This window comes from Stenella coeruleoalba, assembly GCF_951394435.1.
Source record: "Stenella coeruleoalba genome assembly, chromosome: 1".
Lineage (NCBI taxonomy): Eukaryota > Metazoa > Chordata > Mammalia > Artiodactyla > Delphinidae > Stenella > Stenella coeruleoalba.
Window position 1 is genome coordinate 185,055,597 of NC_137169.1, and position 23,998 is coordinate 185,079,594.

A 23,998-nucleotide genomic window follows, 5' to 3' on the forward strand; every position below is an offset into this window, starting at 1 on the left:
ACTTCTTGGGCAAAGTAACGGGTGCTTTTACCTCAAAACGAAGTACAAATCTGACTCCTAATTGAAAACTTGGAGATGTTCAGAAAACAACCTCCCCTTTCTCTTTTTACATGGATTTTCTTTCCAGAATTACAGAGAGAGAGTGTGAAAGAAAGACAGTTGGCATGGGTAGAACAATTTGCTCATTTGATCTTGTTCCAGGGGTACCTCTGAAAAATACTTAGTGGTCTGGCATTCACACAATTTTCTTAGACCCTTCTTGGACATCTCTTGGACATCTTTTCAGTTCTGTAAAGCGTGTGTTATGAGAGGCTTTAGGGATTTTCAAGATTTTTTTTTCACTTACCCTGTGTCCACATAATTTAGCGATTGGCCGGTGTGTTTTATAATCTTGAATACCACTCTCCAGATACCAGAAATGATGCTGGGGGTGGGAGTGCAGATTCAGAGATGGTGTACCTGAGCTGCGGTTCGACTGAGCTCCACTGCAATGTCCCCTCCAGTGTTCCCAAGACCGATCACTAAGACGCGTTTGTCCTGAAAGCCTGTTGGGATCTTGTACTCTTGACTGTGCAGGATCTGGCCTTTAAACTTATGGATTCCTGAAGGGACAGAGGGATCAGAAATATCTAGAGTTGTAACTCCTTCGTTGGCAGGCATAGGGTCTGTGGGAAAAGGCAAGTCCCAGAAATATGGCAGCCCTTTGTTCTTGCTCCCAATTGCAGGCAGTAGAACCAGTATATCATCCCCTATCCCACTGGATGCTGTAAGCTCAGATACTGATTTAGTATAACATGCCTTGTTAAAAACATAGGAGAACTTATATTTCATGCGTGTTCCGTTTTAAAGCAATTACTTAGGGAAATCAAGCTTACTGCAGACAATAATAAGAAACATCTCATGCATGACCTGAACATCCTAGACAAGAAGTAGACTGTTGATGCATGTTATTTTACCCAATAGATATATTCTATCAAAAATGTGATTTATGTATATAACATGCTTACAAATTGAATTAAGAAATTTTCCTTTTTACAAAAAGAAATTGTGTGGCATGTTCTCATGTAAATAAAGTAATTATTCTTGTGGTTTAGGCTTGTTACTTCATGCTTATTTTACTTTGTGTCTTATTATACGCTTAATGTCTTATTATACTGTATGCTTATTTATACTTTATTCTTTTGTTATTTATATTTGTATTTCTGACTGATCTTTCAAGCTCCTAACACTCTGTCAATGGAAGTATCACTATTACGATATTGATATACTATATATGAAAAGGGCTACCAAATATTTCTCCTCTTGATTTTTTTTTTGGTAATTATCTCCTTGGCATATATAACAGACATAAACCATGGATTCATATAAACTAGGAATGGTAGTAACAGTGGAAGCAGAGCTATTTACAGTGGTGGCTGTGTCACTGGCAAAGTCCATTAACAATTCCCTGGAAATAAAAGTAGAAACTGGGTAATAAAGTCTAACCTTTTTCTTTTCCTTTGTACTTAGTCTAGTTTCACCTGCTCATAGGATACCATGTGAAGAGGCCTTGTACCCAGCATTTCAGACCAGAGTTCCTAGTGTGAAATGGCTGTGCCTGACACTTCAGCTCAGCAGACCATGTGCAGAAGTGCATTCAGGAAATGCCTCTGAATCTATACTACCACCCACCCTGAGTCTTTGGGAGGGAGTGCCAGATAGATGAAGAATGATGGGGCCAGGGGGCTGCTAAGCTGGCACACCAATTGACCCCTAGGAGCCCCAGCCTAATATTGGACATGGGGGGAAAGCCTGTTGAATTCTTAGTTGACACTCATGCCACTTACTCAGTTCTGAACACCAGATCAGGTAAACTCAGTCACAAGAGTTGTAAAATTATGGGGGTCTCAGGGAAGGTCCAAGAACGAGCATTCATAGAACCATCAGAATGTAAACTGGACAAACATAGGCTCACCCATTCCTTCCTGCATGTTCCCGAGTGCCCCGTACCTCTGCTAGGAAGAGATATCTTGGGAGCTACTATACACCTAATGGGAGACAAATTGGAGACTGGTGTCCCCTTAGACAAAGGGCACAAGATGATAATGTTAATGGCTGAGGACAAACCTCCCCAGACAGAGCAAGTTGATCTCCCTGGAATAAATGCCAAGGTCTGGGCCCAGGGATGGATGGGATGAGCTGTAGGAGCCAGTCCCATGATAGTCCATCTAAAATCTGTACATACATGGCCCAATAGAAAACAGTACCCACTCTGCTGGGAGGTCTTGTTGGAAACTGCCTGTGTCACAGGGCCTAACTGACCAGGGCCTTATTAGACCGTGTCAGTCAGCCTGTAATACCTCCATTCCCCCTGTAAAGAAACCCAATGGGAAATACCAGATGGTACAGGACCTCAGGGCAGTCAATGAAGCCACTGAAGATATACACCCAGTAGTGTCTAATCCTACACCCTGCTGGCCGCTCTACTGTCCACCAGGACCTGGGACTCTGTATCAGATTTAAAAGATGTCTTCCTCTGTATTCCATTAACCACAGAGCCACAAGAAAGTTTTGCTTTTGCGTGGCAGGACCCAAACATGCAACAAAAACAACAATACTGCTGGACAGTCCTGCCTCAAGGGTTCAAAAATTCTCCCACCATCTTTGGGGAAACTTTAGCTAAAGACCTAAAAGATCTACATCTGGAGGAGGGAACCCTCCTCAAGTATGTAGACGAAATTCTGATTGCCAGCCTTACTAAGGAGGCCTCTGACAAAAATACTATAACCACCCTGAACAACCTAGCAGATAAAGGATATACGGTATCCAAGAAAAAGGTTCAAACACCACAAACTAGGGTGACCTACCTAGGCTTCGTTCTCACAGAAGGCAAGAGAAGCATACCCCAGGAAAGGAAAGAAGTCATTTGCTGCCTCACCCCTCCTGAAACTAAAAGACCGCTTAGGGGTTTCCTGGGGATGGCCAGGTTTTGCCACATCTGGATCCCTAACTATGGTTTAATAGCTGGGACTCTGTATGAAAAGTTGAAAAGAAAAGATAATGATCCTTTTGAATGGAATTCAGAATGTGAAGGGGCCTTTGAAGAACTGAAAAAGCAGTTACTTCAGACTCCTCTCCTGGCCCTCCAAAATTTAGCTAAACCCTTTGACCTTTATATTCATAAAAGAAAGGGAATCGCCCTTGGGGTATTAGCTCAAAAAATGGGACCCCTTACTCAGGTGGTTGCTTATTTCTCCAAACAATTAGATCAAACTACTAAGGGATGGCCTTCTTGTCTAACAGCAATAGCAGTTACTACAACCCTGCTAAAGGAGGCTGAAAAGTTAACATTTGGTCAGCCAATCACTATACGGACTCCACACCGGGTTCAGGCTTCAGTTAAGTTGTAAGGGAACAGAATGGCTAACCCCCAGAAAGTCGATTCAAGTTCAGGCTATGCCTTTAGACAACCCAGTTGTTACCATAAAAAAACTGTCACAGGCTAAATCCTGCTACCCTGCTACCCACAGAAATAGGGCCCTTGGAGCATGATTATATAGAAGCCATAGACACGATCTATTCCAGTCGCCTTGACCTAGGAAGTGACCTCTCCCAAACACTGAAGAGGAATGATTCACAGATGGGAGCAGTTTTATGAGAGAAGGAAAAAGGCTGGCAGGATAGGCAGTGACCTCCCAGACCTAAGTCATAGAAGCAAGAAGCCTACCCCCAGGGACTTCTGTCCAAAAGGCCTAGTTGATAGTCTTCACCTGAGTCTTAGACAGGGAAGATTTTACACAGATATTTACACAGATTCCCAGGATATGCCATCCTTCACACACAGGGCTACCTGGAAGGAAAGAAGTATGCCTGCTGTGGAGAATAAACAGGTGAAACATGGCTTAAAAATACTGAAGCTCTTAGAAGCAGTACAGCTTCCAAAAAAGGTGAGTGATTCATTGTAGGGGTCACCAAGAGAAGGATGCAGAGGTAATAAAGGGAAATGACAAGGCCAATGCAACTGCTGAAAGGGCAGCCCTAGAACCAGTAACTTGGCAACTACCCCTCATACCTCAAAGGCCAGATCCATCCAATTGTTCCTCAATCTGCACAGAGGAAGAATTAAACAGAGCCTGAAAATGGGGCTTCGACAGAGATCTAGGAGGCCATGGGTGGCTAGTTAGTGAACACGGGCAATACTTCTTCACCCAAACTGCAGCTTGTCAAGCCATCAGGGAGGCTCATCAAGGAACTCACTACAGGTATATAATTGGCTAGTTGAGGTCATGGTAACTCCTGGCATGAAAAGTATAATCAGTCGGATAGTTGAGACATGCCCCATCTGCACAATGAACAACTCCAACACCAGACCCCCTAGAGGCCCCCAGGTGAGGCCCATTCAGACCAGAGGGACATATCCTGGGGAAGATTAGCAGACATTTTACTGGCATGGCGAGAGTACCTGGCAATTTCAGGTATCTCTTGGTGCTAGTAGACTCTTTTTCTGGGTGTATAGAAACGTTACTAAAAGAAATAATTCCCAGGTTTGGGCTTCCAGGGTCCCTACAAAGTAATAATGGTCCAGCATTTGTGTCTCAAGTGATGAAGGGGATAACGGGCACTGTGGGTGGACTTTGCACTCAGCCTAGAGACCTCAGTTGTTGGGGAGAGTAGAAAGCTCCAATCAGACTTTGAAATGGGCCTTAGCCAAGCTATGTCCAGAAACTCAAGAAGACTGGATGAAGTTGCTTCCAGTTGCCCTGCTCCGCATGTGATTAGCCCCAAGGGATAAGTGAAAGTTAAGTGCATTTGAACTCATCTATGGTACAGCCACTACCCGAGCCCGAGAGAAGGGACGCCTTAACTTGAAATGGAACAACTCAAGTGTGCCCTCCAGGGAGGAGAAACTATGAAAGCTTTCATGGAATATGGTAACCAGGTGTTGCCTGCATCCACCAACCTGGCCCTCCACCCATTCTGGCCAGGAGACTGGGGACACCTAAAAACCTGGAAAACCAGCAGCCTGCAAGACCAGCTCAGTCCTAAGAGGAACGGACCCCACTCGGTGACCCTAACCACCTACTCTGCCCTGACGTTGCAGGGATCGCTCTGTGGGCACATCACCCTTGAGTGAAGAGGACCCTAAACGCTACCTCTGGAGAGACAACCTGGGGCCATGGACCCCCCCTGACTCATGTGAACCTCTCTCTGACCTGAAGCTTTTCTTCCAAAAAAACAACAAAGTGTGACCAGGGATACTTAGGCCACTGCAGTGAGCCTCCATATCAGGGCACGTTTGCCTACAGGCAAAAGACCTAGATACCTGCATTTTTAGGAAAAACTTGCTCTTGCTAATATTTGGACCATGTATCTTAAATTATCTGGTGTCCTTTGTCTCCAAAGGGTTAGATAAATGATGGTCGCTCAGCAATACGAACAGTTAGTGTTGAGGCCTGGTGACCATCAAACGCATCTAGAAGGCATCTGGGAAGAAGTCTGGTCCTCTTCCAGGGGGGTACAAAAGATGGACCTGCGCCCCCTAGCGCCCCTCAAGAATGAGGAGAAGGACAAAAGAGAGGAGGGATTTGTCACCAGCAGAGCCTAGTCTGGGTAATAAGATAAAGTTTAACCTTTTTGTCTTTTCCTTTGTGCTTAGTCTAGTGTCACTTGCTCACAGGGTTCTGCGTGCAGAGGCCTCGCTTCTGGCCCTTCAGACCTGAGTTCCTAGTGTGAAACGGCTGCGCTGATGCCTCAGCTCAGGGGAGTGTGCAGAAGCGCAGTACGTGACCCTCAGTTGAAGGTGGTGGCGGTGATGGGCTGTGTGCAGAGTCTCTGGGTCCAAACTTCGATCTGGAGTGTGAGCCTGTGCCTGTCTCTGCCCCCTCCCTGCTGACAGAACCCTGCAAAGCAGCCCCACCACGTCCTGGGGGTCGCCTGCTCTAGAGCCAGGTCTCGCACCTGTCCACTCTCTGATCAAAGAATAAAGCTTTCCTCTGCTTCTGAACCAAATTTGGCCTCTTGGCTCGAACAGCACCGGGCAGGAGGACCCTCGTTGGGGACCAGCTCGAAAGGGTCGGTGGTAACAGCTTCAGCAATGAGAGGTGGCAGAGGAAATAAACAGCGATGGGGCCAGCCACCTTCAGACCCTGTGACCTGTGAGATGAAGCACTGACAATGAATCGGAAAGGGAGGCGCTTCACTTTAGAGGGTTCCTCAGCCTCTCACCCCAATGCTTCAAGTACTTTTGCAATTTTAATGTAAAAAGATGAAACTGTCTCCTGGAACCTATCATTCTCCTACCAGTCACTGATTCATTCATTTACTCAATAACATTTATTGAAGAGCTACTATATATAACACAGTGTTTTAATAGGAGTCTTTGCCTGCTGAGGCCCCCAAAGCTGAAAACTAAATGCACTAAATATGGCAACAAATAGTTGCCACATTCCTAGGGAGGTGCTAAACCCACTAGGCAGAATTTGCAAAGAAGGTGTATGCAGACCGGTTTTGTGATCCTTTGCCTCTCACTTTCAGGGATTGAAGTCAAAGTGGCCAGAGGTTGGAAATTGGAGACTTTCAGGAAAGGATTTTAAAGTGCTGTTGCATTTTTTGTCTCCTTGACACGAAGCAATATTCAAGGGGCTTCTGGGAGACCCCTGCGAGACCTCGACCCTTGGAGTCTATGGAGCACAGAGACTGGTGTGTGACCCACGCTTGAAAGGCTGTGACTGGAACTGCCTGCAAGGCGTGGCTGCACCAGTAGCAAGTTTTTCATCTACTGCTGCTGACAGTGTGGAATACATGTCTCATGTGGACCAGATGAAAGCCATGTAGGAGAGAGCCTGTCTGATGCCAATTTAAAGGCACTTTGCACAAGGTAGCCATCTGGACTGGCAACGAGACCTTAATAGATAGTCTATGGAAATGACCTGGGGAGGAGCTAGGGTTTAGGGACTTGTAAAGTGGCCAGTCTGAGAGTGCTTGGTCTGTAGCAACAGGGGCTGCACGGAACGATCCCTAGTCATGGGGCGTCTCTCTGGAGGAGAGCCTAGGAAAGCACCCCCCAAAGCATGGATCTTAAACACCCCCAAGGCCTGAGAGAACTAGCACCTGGTTGGTGCCAGTGAAGAAAGACTTTTCCTGCCCCCTTACTTCTTCTTGTCCTTGCCCTGACTCCAATTCTGGAAGGGCCAGAGACTGCAGCTGGTGAGTGAAAGGTTTGGAGGAGGAACTGGCAGAGGAAGAGAGCAGCCAAGCGCACCATCTCTTCTCACTGCTGCTGTCAGCACAAAGCAGGAGCCGGCTGGGGGAGGGGAGAAGCTTCATCATTACAGGTAATTGCCAGTTTTTACTATTACACGAGACAGAACATTTCAGCTATAAAAATGAGAAGTTGGGGGACTTCCCTGGCAGTCCGGACAGTGGTTAGGACTCTCTGCTTCCACTGCAGGGGGCGCGGGTTCCATCCCTGGTCAGGGAACTAAGATCCTACATGCTGCATGGCATGGCCAAAAAAAAAAAAAAAAAAAGATGACAGAGGGGGACTTTTCATTATTTGAGAGTGAGCAGAAAAGCGGTGGGAATGGCCTGAAATTGCAACCAAGGGCAGGAGAAGGACAAGCCCCACAGATGAGACCTGCAGGGACATTACAAGAAAAAGTACAGTTGGTTAATAACTCTATATTACATGACCTGTACTTTCAACATTGTATAGCCCAAGGCACTGTTTCAGGTTTTAGGTTTAGGAGATGTGAGAATAAAAGGCAGTCTCTACCCTTAAAGAGTTCATCCTCGAGTGAGAAATAGGTAATCAGACAAGAGCTAACTAACGCTTATTCAGACCTTACTAGCAAGTCCTAGACATTCTTCTAAGGATTTTATACATATTAATTAATTTAAACCTCACAACAACCCCATAGGGTGAACAATATTATGATGCAATTTTACTAATGCTGAGAGTGGAGGCACAGAGAGATTAAGCAACTTGCCCAAGCCCATACAGTAAGTAGCAGAGCCAGACGGGAAGTCAGGTCATCTGACTCTGGGCTCAGCTGTCAAGCATGATACTATGCTGCCCCCCAGAACAGGAGGTGTTACGATGCCTTCAGTGGGGCATCAGCCTAGACTGAGTCAAGGAAGTCATCCTGGAGGAGGTGATTTTTTTTTTTTCCCAAAGAATGACATTAGAAAGATGATTAGGAATTTGAAAAGCGAAGCCCTAAGAGGGTTTCAAGAAGGGGGAAGAACACGTGCCTCGAATGCATTAGAGAGTGGGGCTTCAACCTATTCACTGAGGTTTGGCTGGAGAGAAGCTTCCTGAGGGCTCAACCTTGGTTCATAGATTTTGTATGTAGCTAACACAATGCTTTTCAAATAATAGGTTCTCCATAATTGCATATTTGAGCAGGGGACCCAAGAAAAAGTATGGAATGCATAGGTAGTTCTGAATCAATGATACGTCAATAATGCCTTGCCCCCTCCCCTGCCCCAAAGGAATCTATTTGGTAAATCAAAACTACTAATTCAGAAAAAAAAAACGGTCTGCTAGGAGGCACAGGGCCTAGTTTGCCTTGTCAGCAAATATCTCTGGAATAGTTTGCTATTGTGGTTTCTTCATCTTATACTTATTCCCCTACTGTTATGTGTTGAAAAATGCTTAGCAACTACCTTAGGAGAAGGAAGACCAGAAGCTTGAAGTCCATGCACAACGCTCACAGAGTTTAAGAACATTTGTTAATAATTGATCAAATATAATTAGGCATTTGCCACCACTAATCTGTAACTAATGATTACAACTGATGTGTGTTTAGAGAGTCACGTTTACACAACTTCTTGGTGTGGGAGAGAGAAGAATCAAGAGGGGTGACCTGCAGAACTGCACTTTGTGCCACCCATCCCGTGATTCCTGTATGGGCTCTGGGGGGATCCAGCACTGAGATGGAATGGCTGCTGAGGCTTATAACTGGGGTTATAACTTAACTAAGAGGGAGAAATACTTCTTCGTCTGGGGGACGCATCTGCTTCTTAGGAAGCAGGTTCTTCCAAGCAATTCTCAGCTGGTGGATAATAGCTTACTAAAGGTCACGATCCATAACAGTAGTAGCTATTGTTTATAGAGTGCTTACTGTGTGCTCTGTACTATACTAAGTATTTTACATGATGATCTCATTTAATCCTCATCACTACTCTGAGATGGGAACTTATATTTCCACTTTGCTGAGGCTTAGAGAGGTTATGTTCATCCAAGATTAAGCAACTAGCACAGGGTCTGGATCCAGAGCTTTGTTCATAACCATTATGCTAAATGCTACTTATCCAGGGCCATTGCCTGCAGGGAACTGTAGCAGACCAGAACTTCTGGAAAGTTTACATCGTATCCACTCACCAAGATACCTCACTCTGGAAACACAGAGGAAATTGGGATTATCTGTACTGCTGTCCCCCATAACGGATTCTTCTAAAGTCTGGTCATAAACCAAGACCCCCTCAGGGGGAGCCTCTAAAATCTACGTGTGTGGGTTTCTTCCTTCTCCAATATCTGGGTTTTAGGGCAAAAGAAAGGGGCACCTCCATATTTCTGCTACAATTATTCCTCCCCCACCTCCCTGAGGTCATTAAAGTATGTAGAAATGTCTGCTCTCAAGATGATCCAAAACTATGTTGCTACTCTATGTTTAGCCAGTCTCTTTCCTTGGGCCCACTTCTGCCAGTCTGGACACTTCATGCTGCCACAAAGATCATCACCTCTCAGCCCCTGATTGCTCTTCTGCAGCAGTGTTCTTTAGTTATAGTCGCAGTGGGACTGAAGGTAGTTAGGAGTAAAGGATTAGCCACCTCAAACCTGACAAGACACTTAATTCCCAAAGCATCTCTTATTTGACACTTGTGACACATTTCCTCATAGAAACATTGTTATAGAGGCAGTTATATATTCCTTTGGTACTATGTGATTATGTATTTAGCCCATAGACTAGCGGCAAGCCTGAAGCTGACCCACCATTTACAATATTGCTTCTTTGTAAAATTATGTACTGAATTCTCCCTTGGTCCCTAACACATTTTGAAAACAGAATATTTTGTTAATTTGAGATTATGTTTTAAGATTTATATTTCATTTTTTATTGTCTAAGGTTTGCAAACTTTCTTCTTCACATCTTCGTTTCTTAAAGGTTCTTTTAATTCCTAAAAGAAGTTTCAAAACTTCATACTCAATTGCCTTTAGGGCCACTTATGAGTAACGGAAGAAGAGTAGCTTCACTACATTTTAGTAACCCTCACTTGACTTCAAAAGATGGAGATTTGCCAATTGTGAGTATATTAAAAAGAATGTGCCATTGGATCCAAAGCATTTCCAAAGGGGAATTTCTAAAACTCCTTTGTGTGGATAGCCCTGCTTTAAGAGGTGGATGGATTATTATGGTGATGACTATTTTGAAGGGTGACAATATTTCTTTGTATGTATAATTTCTGGTCTATTTCTTAAAAAAAATTCTGTCAAGTTTCCTTGTATTCTCACTTCCTTTAAGTTATTGAATTACAGGTCACTCCTAATTCAAATGACCTGTAATTTAATGACGAAATTCAAAGCCTATATTTTTTCATGACCGATCTGATAGTTTTGAGCCTTCTGTGATCACTGAGCTTGAATCAGACAGGCATGATAAAACTTAAATGATAACGTCAGCATTTATATTAATAAGTAAATAATAAAATCTGACACCTCTATAGTGTTTTATAACTTTCAAAGTTATTTTGTACATATTATTTCTGAGGGTAAACATAAAGTTGTCTATAATCACGAGGAAGTATTTCCAATTACAAATCAGTAACTTCTAGAAGAACCCAGAAGAGTAGGCATGGTTTTAGGCAGAAATGACTCACCAGGAAATGACTCCAAAGGTAAACGGGGATTCAGGAAGTGTCCAGTGCAAACCATGACAGCATCAAAGATAGCTCTGTCCAGCTCCCCCTCTGTCTCTGTGACAACATCCCACTGACCAGTTTCGGAGAAGTCAGGACGCTTTGTTACGCTGCACACTGTGGTCTGAAAGCAAAAGACAAACACTCGCTTTCCATCAGTCATCTTGGGACCTCATACAATGACCGTACGGTAACCATGTCTGTTATTTCAAGTGGGCCAAGTCAGTCCCAAGATAAGAGGTCTGTTAACATTGGCTTATCTTTTCCCTAGAGAAGTTAAATAACTTGTGCCAAGTCTCAAAAGTGGTCATATAGATTAGGACCCAAAACATCTGAATGCCTTCACTGCAAGGAAGAAACATTCAGTTTTTATTCCTGGTGAGAAGGAGATGAATTAAAACACCGAATGTTGAAAAAAATTTAGGAAAATGAGTTTTGACCCATTCTAATATCTGTGGTTCAGACTTCTAGTCATTTCTTCCTAATGGGTTTCATGAACTAAATCCATTTTTCCTTTCCTCTCAAAAACATTCTAAATTTTATTCTGAATGAGAGTCTGGATTTAGAGGAAGAACCAGCAAATTCAGTATTTTAGTGACTTATTTGAGTAAAACATGACCAGCAGGATTATTATCTGCCTTATTCATATAGAGAGAAAGTCAAGAAGAAGTTTACTTAAGTATCCCATTTCCATCAGATTGGTGAATGGGCCAGCCCCTACTCATTAACCTTCCATAACCCAAGGTATCTTACTCTAAACCGAATGTATTTCAGAAGGTCAAAGTGCTCAGCAAACTCTTGGAGGTAGTCCCAAAATTTTTCTTGCTTCATGAAATTGGGATAATCTTCTTGGAAGGGGAAGTCGCTGTAACATGACATTTCTTTGCAGACGTTTGTCACTAATGACTTGTAGACCCTGGTCATCCCATCTTCAGAAGTTTCCTGTGGTGAAAGCACAGTTAGCTTGATGGGGTGGTGGGGGGATAGGAGGAAGAGAACAGAGACCATCAGCAGTTAGCGTTCCACTTGTAATTCCAAAGAGTTCCTGGAAAAGTTAGCATTGGGTCCCCATGCTATAGTTATCAGAAATCATTGGTGGGGTTGGAATTGTTAAATACGATATCTTTCTCAATCTACAAAGACGCTAACAACATTTAATAGGGCTCTCCAAGAATGACACTGCCCTTAAAATATTCCATGAACACAGGCCCACGGTCTATCTTGCTTATCTTCTTCTTCCCTTGCCATGATTATTCCGTCCACTCATGCTCTGCACCTCTTCCTCTTGCCTTTGTTTAAGGAACTCCTCACTAATTTTTCTATTTATTGTCTATGGATATTTTCAACCGCTCTCTTTTTATTGGCTCCTTCCCATCCACACTTAAAATACTGAAGACTCAAATTTTCAAAACAAAACAAAACTCCCTTTCAACCTGTATCCCCTTCCAGCCTTGTCTCTCTCTGTCTTATCTCAGTCGTCATGAAAGAATCATCACATACTGGCAGCCTGTGTTTTCTCCTGGACTCCTCAACTTGTTGTCTTGTCTCGATCTCTGTCACTCAAAAAAAAAACAACAAAACAAAAAGATCTATATTAAAGGCACCGCTGAACTTCTCGTGGCCGAAGTTTTCTTCTTCAAGTCTCTTCCTTCACCATCATGTTCTCTAAGAAGCCTTCCATGACCCAACAGATCTTCACAAGGTAGCTATTGTGCCCTGCCCCAGCACACTGTACTTTGAGCACAGAACCAATCACACTGCATTGTAGTGATCTGTTTACTGTTTCTGTTCCCCACCAGACAGTAAGGAGGGCTGGGTCCTTGTCCATCTTGTTTCCCATAGGTCCTGGTAGAGGGACAACACGAGTACTTGTTGAATGGATGAAAATGAATACTACAATTGCATTTTTGAAAAAAAAAGTATTTGTATGACAGGAAAAAATTACATCAAAATTTTGTTAGTGCTGCTGACTCATGAATTGATATTATATTTAATTTGTATTTTTCTTTTGTTTAACTCAGTACTGTTTTCTAAAATTAATCTGTATCACTTTACAATAGGAGAAGGAAACCAAACGAACCATGGGGTCAAACAGCAGACCTAATACTTTCTTCCACATTGACATTTGGTGGCTTGAAGAGGCCCATAGTACACCAGAAAAAAATTATTTTTCCCCAGTATGCTATAATCCTAGGGTTGTGATCATTTACATGTATTTGCTTATTCTGTTTTCTTCACCATCCATCAAAGACTGGCAAATGCTGCCTACTCCAAGAAGGCTTCCCTCATTCATACCAGTTTGAAGCACCCTCCCCAAACTTGAGCTCCCACTAAAGGCTGCTCTTCTCTCCCCAACCAAAGCATTTAGTACTTGGGCCTCCCATCTTCTGACACCTTATACCCTACCACTGGGGCAGGTCCCTTTATTCCCTCTGAAGGCCCTGCTATTCCCAGTAACCAGGACCAATTTTGGCCAGAGGCAGGGGGTATTTAGTCATTTCCAGCCCCACTTCCTGATGCTCAAGTCACCTAATAGCTGGCCTAGCCTTGAGCATACCCCACTAGGCTGCATATTACACTCCTAAGAAGGGTGGATTAGTGCCTGTGTTCTTTTTCTTCTGATAATGTGAAAAATACCCCCTAGACCTTTCAAGGTCTGGATTCTTGCCTCACCCTTGCCAATTCTCTTCCCAAAGACCTGAACAATGCCTGGGGGCTGGGGCTCCACTCCCTGATGCCAACTTCTGTCCTTCCTAAAGTGTGATCTGCTCCATATTCACCAATGCCATTCAGCTACCCAATGTGACACGCTGCTACTTTGTCTTACAATGTCCCTGCTCCAGAAATCATTGTAACTTCCAATACTATGTTTGTGTATTAGACTTAACTCTTTCTTCCTCTCTCCTCCAACTGTCTCTTGTCCCTACCCTGCCAGTTGTCCAAGTTCATCCTATCAGACTGCATCCTGCCTGGGGTCAGCACAACACCATAACAAACTTGTGCTGCTGCAGTGAGCTGCTCCCATAATGATCACCAAGGTAGGCTAAAGCGACCATGCCTCGGCAGGGACAAAGCAAACGGCCAGATTATGATTGGTGGAAGTGGGAGGGTATGAACTACGCACGGTAAACTTCCACAGTCCCCCGATGTCATTACTTCTTTCAAAGCAGGTAGGCTCCAGGTCTTCATCCAAGCAGCATTTGATGGAGGACAGGCCACTCACACCAGCTCCAATCACTGCAACTCGCTTGGCCATGGTGTGTTCTGTATGAGATAGGTTGAGCAGAGCATCTTTATATGACAAAGCTAGAAGGGAACCCTTGTCATAGAAGTCAACTTTTACAGTGATCCTTTCATCTTTGAGCTGAGGCAGAATCACATTTTGTTTAAAGATGAGGACTCTGAAATCATACTGGTTTGGTTTGAATCCTCGCTTCATTTATTTACAGTATGACCTTAGGCTAGTTGTTTATCCTCTCTGTGCCTCAGTTTTCTCATCAGCACAATGGGAGTGGAAATAATAATACCAATTTAAAATATTTGTTATGAAATTAAATGACTGAGATATGTTGGAAGGGTGATAGAAGTGTGTCTGCTACATAGTAAGTGCTCAATTAAATTTTGCTCTTATTATTAGCTAGTGTAGCCAGGACCTTGATCCCCTTAAGACTTTAGATCCTCTCAGTATTAAAAGGACTCTTTGCTAACACCTAGTCCCTCTGAAATGCTAGGAATTGCAACAAGCAAAAATGTTAGTTTTTATTCAAAGCTTCTAAAGTTCTAAAGAATAGCTAGTCATGGACCATGTTCTGCCAGCAAAAAAGATATTACATGCATTTAGGGGAGGTTCTTAACTTTGCACAGAGAAAGGTTGACTCACCATAATACAGAACTGTGGTCATATGGTCATATGGAAATGGGGATGCCATGTTGTCAGGAAAGATTGGAGGAAGTGTGAATGTGTCATGGGGATTTATAACCAGTTTTTCTTGATTTTATGTTTTGGGCTTCTGCAAACATCAACATAGCTTTTGCTTTGATCAGATGGGCTAACCACCGAGTTGATTTCAGCAAGTCAGGTTTATGTCACACGGAAGACTTTGAAGTGTCAGGTGTCCTCACTCTCAAGTGCTACCTTTCCCTCAACCCTCGTGGCCAGTCTGAGAAACACACAAAGAGTAGTTGAGACCTCAAAGTATTTGCTTTATAAAATATACTTAACTGATTTGACTTTGCCTATGAAGACATGGTACTTTTTGAGGAGAGGTCTTGCTGTATAACTCTTATGTGACTTTTGTAGTGTCATGACACTTACCATAGTGGTGTTTGCCTTGAGGAACCTAGGGAGAACATATTTATTGAGCCCTGAATACCAGTAAATGGGAAAACATATAGCATCATCACTGAACACGACTTAAGGCCACTCTGCTAATAAGAGGTTGAGTCTGGAGAGACTTTGGGTATCTGAGTATGAGCCTGGATGTGCACATCTCATTGGTCTGAAAGCCTGAAGTGTCCTGTGATTCCTACTACTAAGCCTCTTCCCTCACCTGAGCTCAGGTTTGCTGCCACACCTTCTGGTTGGGCTTGGGGGATTTTGTCCTTTTGGTTTTGTAGTTTGCCTCCTAGCCAGATCAGAACCCCCAGGCACAAAACCAAAGTGAAGTTACTGACTTTACAGAGGGCAGAAGACGACTGCTGAGCCCTTGGACCCTTCGGACTCACCTGGTTCCAGAGGAGGATCTAGGCAGGGACTTGCAACAAGGATCAGAGGGATTTCTCAGAGCTGCCTGTTTCCAAATCTTACCTGCCACTCTACCCTTTGTAAGGTTGAGACCTTCATGCCTGGCTTCATTATTTATAGCAAAATTTACACTTTTCCCCCTGAGACTTTTTGTTTATTTAGAAGTCTCTTTTGATTTGGAAGAGTTGGGCAGGCTGCAATAAGAATGGACTTTGGAGGCAGCAGAACTGGGTTTGAACTCTGTCTCTGCCACTGACTAGGCATGTGACCCCAAACAACCCGCTTACACACCTTAAGATTTACTGTTTGCAAATAAGAAAAATAGCCATATTGAAGGATTGTTTGGGTCTTAAACAGTGATAATAATTACACAGAACTGCCTAGCACCAAATATTTACTCAGCATTCATTTCCCACCTCCCTAACTGACTCCCTCCTTTCCTCTCTTCCCGGAAAAGACAGCTCATGCAGATAAAATTTATCAACAAGTTTGGAAACATATAGGCAAACATACCTATGACTTCCTTTGGATTGAGTAAAAGGTTTAGGTGGCTTTTAATCAGAAATAAATGGCCTCCACCAATAAGAACACTTAAACTTCCAGGGCACTAGGTAGAGGTCTGGAATTGGCAGATCCCTCTGTGCTGTGTTTTTGCAATAATAATATGAAAGAAATAGTTGTTAATTGATCTGGTTAAAATGCAAAATGTGCTGCAGTGAATAGACTGGCAGCAAATTAATTCACTCAACAGATGCACCCTGTGTACCTCTAAGGGCAGGTACTGAGCCAAGCGTGGGGACCCCCAAGATGATTAAGAGCCAGTGACTTAAATAATAGTAATAAATATAGACCCAGTGACTGTCCACAGGAAGATGCCACTATATGGAGAGAGGCTGACACACATGATATCATGTGGTACGTCCTGTAATAGCAGTGTGCTCTGGGTACAAATGCTTGTAGACACTCTTGGGCTGCTTAGCTATGCCTGGAGATCTAGTTAGAGACACATAGTAGGCTGTATTTTTCCTGGGCAAAAACACCTTGTCCTTTACAGACTGACTTAGAGACTGTTTAAGTGCCAAATAATTGGTGTCCAAAGTAGATGTGAATTGAAAGGCAGGAGAGAAGACTGCAGGCTTGAAGGGGCGGGAGGACATAAGGTGTGTTAAGCTCTTTGTAAACTGTAAAGTGGGCTATAAACATAAGGTCCATTGTAGGTCAAAAGGTTGCTGACATTTAGTTCCTTAATCGAAAGAAGCTCTAAACTACTGAACTGGACTTTTTTTTTTTTTTTTTTTTTTTTTGCATTACGTGGGCCTTTCACTGTTGTGGCCTCTCCTGTTGCGGAGCACAGGCTCCAGACGCACAGGCTCAGCGGCCATGGCTCATGGGCCCAGCCGCTCCGCGGCATGTGGGATCCTCCCGACCGGGGCACGAACCCGTGTCCCCCGCATCGGCAGGCGGACTCTCAACCACTGCGCCACCAGGGAAGCCCTGAACTGCACTTTTGAACAACATGAAAACCCCATCCCATACCTGACAGACCAGAAAATGCAGGAATCATTTTTGAGACATGGAGAGACTTGGATGATTAGCAAATTATGTAGCTGATTATGATTTATATTAGTTTGGACTTGGATCTATTTATATTTCTTATTATCACTCTACCAGTGCTCTTCCTTTGCTATGGTATTTCCTAGCATAACACTTGTGGAGTATTTTGTGTTTCCCAGTGCCTCACAATTCCATCTCATCCAAAAGATGAAATCAGAAGTGAGCCTGGAATCACAGACAGTCCCATGATTCTGTTATTCTCACCCACACCTTCCTTCAGGGTGGTTTTCCCCTACAACATAACTTTGTTTCCTTAGCACGTTCCTTTGCTTCCTGGTTTTCTCTAATTCTGCTGCTTTAACCCTAATCAAGAGGCTCTCGAAGGAGAAGATCACATTCATTTTTAAGGAGTGTACTCACCAAGGAAAGTATTCGTCCTCTGTGAAAGCAGCTTCTGGAAACATTTCCCCATAAAAAAAAAAAAAAAAAAATCCAGGACACTTACCTTGTTGGCATAGAGCAGATATTTTGACAAATTATTTCTCACAGCCCAAAGCCAAAGATAGTGTTTGTCTTAAAAAAAAAAATTCCAAACACAAACTCCTTGTTCTAAAAGAAAAATAAAAAATAAACTAATGCTGACTTTAATCAAAGTACTCTCGGTTTAAAACAAAAACCATCCGTTTTTCCTGTCATGCTAGTGACAGCAGAAAGTATACTCACCGAGGAAAAAAAAGTTGTGTAGGGCACCAGCTTGATACTTCCGTGTTCTCGAAGGAGGGCTAAATGACGAATTAGAATAAAGCCGTCAGATTCGAAGGCCACAAACGACTTCTGCCCCTTTCCCCACCCTCCTAAACGTCACAGTTCCGACGGAGCCCTAAACTTAAAGGGGAGCACGTGGTAAGCGACTGCTCTTCTCATTGTAGCCTTTAGAGGGCGCCAAGTCACTCCAAACCACGATCCCCAGTGAAACAGACGTTCTACGTACTAAATTCTGACTCTTGAATTAGTCCCTTGAACCATCATAGGAACTGTCCATAGGAGAAAGTCAATTAGGTGACTATCACGTCATCAAGTTCTCCCAAGTCTAGAGTTCCCTAACCCCAGAAGTGTGATTTCAAAATTCAGAACTTATAAGGAATTTAAGCTGTTTCATCCTTTTGGAAAGGGTTAGCAGAGGGAGCTGGTAAAACCTGTTTGAAAACCTGTTTGAAAAAGCGTAAAATTGGTTTTAGGTATTAGCCTAGGGCTAATATCTCAGAAGAGGAATAATTACAGAAGTAAGCACTGGGAATAATAATAATAGGCAACATCTTTTTTTTTTTTTTCTTCTCCATTGAGTGCTTGGAAACAAGCATAAAATACCGTCTTAAGCTCATTAAACAGTTTCCAGACCAGGGGATCAAATGCAGATGCCCACAGGGGTCATGAAGGTAACCCAAATGAGGGAAGAGGGCCGAGATAAGATCTGACTGGAAAGCACATCCCCCACCTATTAGGTTCAGCTAAATGGTGTAATTTGAGAGCATAAGCCCCAAATTGCAAGGTTTTAGGCTCCTTTCAATAGAAACTGCAAATTCAGATTTTTATATAAAATCTTCTATTGGCAACAAATTAATTTTTCTTTTGAAAAATATTAAGCCCACAGAAAAGTTGAAAGAACAATTTTATTAATGCACACTAATGTATCCTTCACCCATTTCATCAACTAGCAACCACTTGACACATTGAAATTGTCTTCCCCCTCTCTTTCTTTCTCCACACGTACAGAAACACACACACACACACACACACACACACACACACACACACACACCTGTACACACACATCTGAAAGTAGGTTTCAAACATCAGGATGCCATCAGGATATTTCAGCACATATTTCACAAGAGTAAGGGCATTCTCCCTTTCTATACTAAGAAAGTCAGTATAAATTCAATAACATCATCCAACAGACAGTCCAAATTTCTCCAATTGTCCCCAAAATGTTCTTATCTAGTGGTGTACTGGAGCTGGCTTGCAGAGTGAGAATATGCATCTCTTCCAAGTTCAGTGATAGCTTGGCATTACACACAGTAATGCTCTACACAATAGCTTGACATTGTTCATGGTGGGGGTATTTACATCATGGAAACAGGCAAACACTACAAATCTGTGATCTCCCCACACCCCCAGCCATTTTTTTTTTTTTTTTTGTGGTACGCGGGCCTCTCACTGTTGTGGCCTCTCCCATTGCAGAGCACAGGCTCCGGACGCGCAGGCTCAGCGGCCATGGCTCACGGGCCCAGCCGCTCTGCAGCATGTGGGATCTTCCCGGACTGGGGCACGAACCCGTGTCCCCTGCATCGGCAGGCGGACTCTCAACCACTGTGCCACCAGGGAAGCCCTCCCCACCCATTTTTAAAACATTTATCTGTATACCAGTCATTTTAGGTTCAATGGCTTTATTGAGGTATAATTGATATACAAAAAATCTGCATATATTTAATGTATATAATCTAATGAGCTAGGACATATTCATACATCTGTGAAACCATCACCCCTCAAGGTAATAGACACATTCATTACCTCCAAAAGTTTCCTCATGTCCCTTTGTTTTTGGTAAGAATACTTGACATGAGATATACCCTCTTAATAAATTTTTAAAATGCACAAGATATTGTTAACTACTGGTACTACGTTGAACCGCAGATCTCTAGAATTTATTCATCTTGAATAACTGAAACTTTATATCCATTGAACAAGGACTCTCCCTTTCCCTCTCCCCCCAGTCTCTGGCAACCACCATTCTACTGTCTGCTTCTATGAGTTTAACAATTTTGAATACCTCATATAAATAGAATAATACAGATTTGTATTTTTGTGACTGTCTTATTTCACTTACAGTAATGTCTCTAGGTTCATCAATGTTGTCACCCATGGCAGGATTTCCTTTTTTTTTTAAGGCTGAATGATATTTCATTGTATGTATATAACACATTTTCTTTATTCATTCATCATGGACATTTAGGTTGTTTCCATATCTTGGCTATTGTCAATAATGCTGTGATGAACCTGGTAGTGCAAATATCTTCTTGAGATCCTGATTCAATTCTTTTGTACAAATACCCAGAATTAGGGTTGCTGGATGATATGGTAGTTCTAGTTTTAATTGAAAAAAAAATTTTATTTGCAGTATAGTTGATTTACAATGTTGTGTTAGTTTCAGGTGTACAGCAAAGTGAATCAGTTATATATATACATATATCCACTCTTTTTTTTAAAAGTTTCTTTTCCATATAGGCCATTACAGAGTATTGAGTAGAGTTCTCTGTGCTATATACAGCAGGTTCTTATTATATATATAGTAGTGTGTATATGTCAGTCCCAATCTCCCAATTTATCACTCCCCCCCATCCCCTGGTAACCATAGGTTTATTTTCTACATCCGTGACTCTACTTCTGTTTTGTAAGTAAGTTCATTTGTACCCTTTTTTTAGATTCCACATATAAGCGATATCATATTAGTTTTAATTTTTTGAGGAACCTCCATACTATTTTCTACAGCAGCTGTACTATTTTACATTCCCACCAACAGAGTAGAAGGGTTCTAATTTCTTCATATCCTCTCTAATATCTTTTATTTTGCTTTTGATAATAGCCATCTTAATAGGTGTGAGGTGATAATCTCATTGTGGTCTTGATTCACATTTCCTTCATAATTAGTGAAACTGAGTACTTTTTAGTATACCTGTTGGCCATTTGTATGTCTTCTTTAGAGAAATGTCCATTCAAGTTCTTTGCGCATTTTTAAATTGGGTTATTTGTTTTTTGCTATTGAGTTGTAGGAGTCCCTTTTGTATTTTGGTTGTTAACCCCTAATCAGATGTATGGTTTGCAAACATTTTCCCTTTCTGTAGGTTGCCTTTTCATTCTGTTGTTTCCTTTACTGTGCAGAAGCCTTTTAGTTTGATGAAATCCCACTTGTCTATTTTTGTTTATGTTGCCTGTGCCTTTGGTGTCATATTCAAGAAATCATTGCTAAGAACAATGTCAAGGAACCTCCATACTGTTCTCCATAGTGGCTGTATCAATTTACATTCCCACCAACAGTGCAAGAGGGTTCCCTTTTCTCCACACCCTCTCCAGCATTTATTGTTTGTAGATTTTTTGATGATGACCATTCAGACTGGTGTGAGGTGATATCTCATTGTAGTTTTGATTTGCATTTCTCTAATGATAAGTGATGTTGAGCATCCTTTCATGTGTTTGTTGGCAATCTGTATATCTTCTTTGGAGAAATGTCTATTTAGGTCTTCTGCCCATTTTTGGATTGGGTTGTTTGTTTTTTTGATATTGAGCTGCATGAGCTGCTTAAAAAACTAAAAATAGAACTACCATACGACCCAGCAATCCCACGACTGGGCATATACTCTGAGAAAACCATAATTCAAAAAGAGTCATGTACCACAATGTTCATTACAGCTCTATTTACAATAGCCAGGACATGGAAGCAACCTAAGTGTCCCTCGACAGATGAATGGATAAACAAGATGTGGCACATATATACAATGGAATATTACTCAGCCATAGAAAGAAATGAAATTGAGTTATTTGTAGTGAGGTGGATGAACCTAGAGTCTGTCATACAGAGAGAAGTAAGTCAGAAAGAGAAAAACAAATACCTTATGCTAACACAAATATATGGAATCTAAAAAAAAAAAACGTTCTGAAGAACCTAGGGGCAGGACAGGAATAAAGACACAGACATAGAGAATGGACTTGAGGACACAGGGAGGGGGAAGGGTAAGGTGGGACGAAGTGAGAGAGTGGCATGGACATATATACACTACCAAATGTAAAATAGATAGCTAGTAGGAAGCAGCCGCATAGCACAGGGAGATCAGCTTGGTGCTTTGTGACCACCTAGAAGGGTGGGATAGGGAGGGTGGGAGGGAGGGAGGTGTAATAGGGAAGAGATATGGGGACATATGTATAGGTACAGAAACTGTTATAAAGCAGAAACTAACACACCATTGTAAAGCAATTATACTCTAATAAAGATGTTAAAAAAAATTAAGCTGATTTTAAGGAACCGATTTCAAGTTGCATTCTCCTAACAGGGCATTTTAAACATTATTTTCTTCCCTAATTTAACAAGTTTAGCATTAAAAGCAGGTGAAAAAAAAAAAAAGGACAATGTCGAAAAGCTTCTCCAATATGTTATTTCTTGGGAGTTTTATAGTTGCAGTTCTTAAATTTAAGACTTTAATATATTTTGAGTTGATTTTTTGGCATGGTATAAGAAAAGGGTCCAGTTTTATTACTTTGCATGTGGATATCTGATTTTCCCAACACCATTTGTTGAAGAGACTCTCTTTACCCTCTTGTGTGATCTTGGCAGTTTTGTCAAATATCAACTGACTGTATATGTGTGCGTTTATTCCTGGGCTGTCTATTCTGTTACATTGGTCTCTATGTCTGTCTTTATGCCAGTACCATACTGTTCTAAACACCATAGCTGTTTATTCGTTCTAACTTTGTTTTGTGTGTGGCGTCTTTAAGGTTTTCTATATGTAATTCATGTCATTTGCAAACAGATAATTTTACTTCTTCCTTTCTTATTTTAATACTTTCATTTCTTTTTGTAGCCTAATTACTCTGGGTAGAACTTTTAGTACTATATTGAATATAAGTAGCAAGAGTGAACATTCTTGTCTTCTTCCTCATCCTAGAGGAAAAACTTTCAGTTTTTCACAATTGAGTATGATGTTAGCTGTGGGCTTGCCATATATAACCTTTATTATGTTGAAGTAAATTCCATCTACTTCTAGTTTGTTGAGAGTTTTAATCATGAAACTGTTGAATTTTGTCAGATGATTTTTCTGCATCTATTGAGATGATCATGTGATTTTTATCCTTTATTTTGTTAGTGTGGTGTATCACATTAATTGATTTGCATACATTGAACCACACGCCACTTTTTATGGTTATATTTCTCCTGATTAAAGAGCCAATTGAGGGACTTCCCTGGTGGTGCAGTGGTTAAGACTCTGCGCTTCCAATGCAGGGGGTCTGAGTTCGATCCCTGGTCAGGGAACTAGATCCCACATGAATGCTGCAACTAAAAGTTCGCATGCCTCAACTAAGGAGTCAGTGGACCACAACTAAGAAGCCCACATGTCACAACTAAGGAGCCCTCATGCTGCAACTAAGGAGCTGGTGAACCACAACTAAGGAGCCCGCAAGCCTCAACCTAGGAGCCCGCCTGCTGCAACTAAGACCCAGAGCAACTAACTAACTAACTAAATAAATAAATAAACATTAAAAAAATAGCCAATCAAAGTTTATAAATTGCATTTAGCTGTTAGGTCTCTTTAGCTTGTCCTATTCTGTGATAGTTTTCCAGCCTCCAAAGGGTCCTGTTTTAAGAATGATCAACATTATTGAGTTTACTACTGCTGGAACTAGTGTCCTGAAATAGCCTTTTAATTAGGTTTCTTACTTGCATTTTCTCCCCTATAATCCATTCTCCAGAACTATCTTTCTAAATCATAAATCAGATCATGTTACTCTGATGTATAAAAGCGTTTGCTGAAAGAGATGTGTGGTTTGGGAGGGTTTTTAAAAAACAGGAATAGTAAGGCATTTTTATGTACTGTGGAGAATGACCCAGTAGAAAGGGAAAACTCAACAATTTGGGAGAGAAGTTGGTGGAAATCTGTCAAAGTTATCTGCTAATTGCTACTATTTTCTCATCTGAGAGAGAGGTGAGAAGGAAATGGTAGAGGTTTGTAGTGAGAAGGGATGATATAGAAT

General features: G+C 42.0%; 1 protein-coding gene and 1 long non-coding RNA gene across 3 annotated transcripts in view; one reads left to right on the forward strand and one right to left on the reverse strand.

Annotated features, from left to right (window-relative positions):
* The window catches only part of FMO4 (flavin containing dimethylaniline monoxygenase 4), a 34,159-nt gene extending 16,047 nt beyond the window's left edge, over positions 1 to 18,112 (reverse strand). The window contains 5 exon segments of the mRNA XM_079918249.1: positions 460 to 602; positions 10,861 to 11,023; positions 11,653 to 11,841; positions 14,024 to 14,163; positions 17,921 to 18,112. Of these exon segments, the coding sequence (XP_079774375.1) occupies positions 460 to 602; positions 10,861 to 11,023; positions 11,653 to 11,841; positions 14,024 to 14,155 (627 nt within the window). The 5' untranslated portion in view covers positions 14,156 to 14,163; positions 17,921 to 18,112.
* The window catches only part of LOC307184679, a 554,503-nt gene that overhangs the window by 20,043 nt on the left and 510,462 nt on the right, over positions 1 to 23,998 (forward strand). The gene's annotated exons all lie outside the window — the stretch shown is intronic.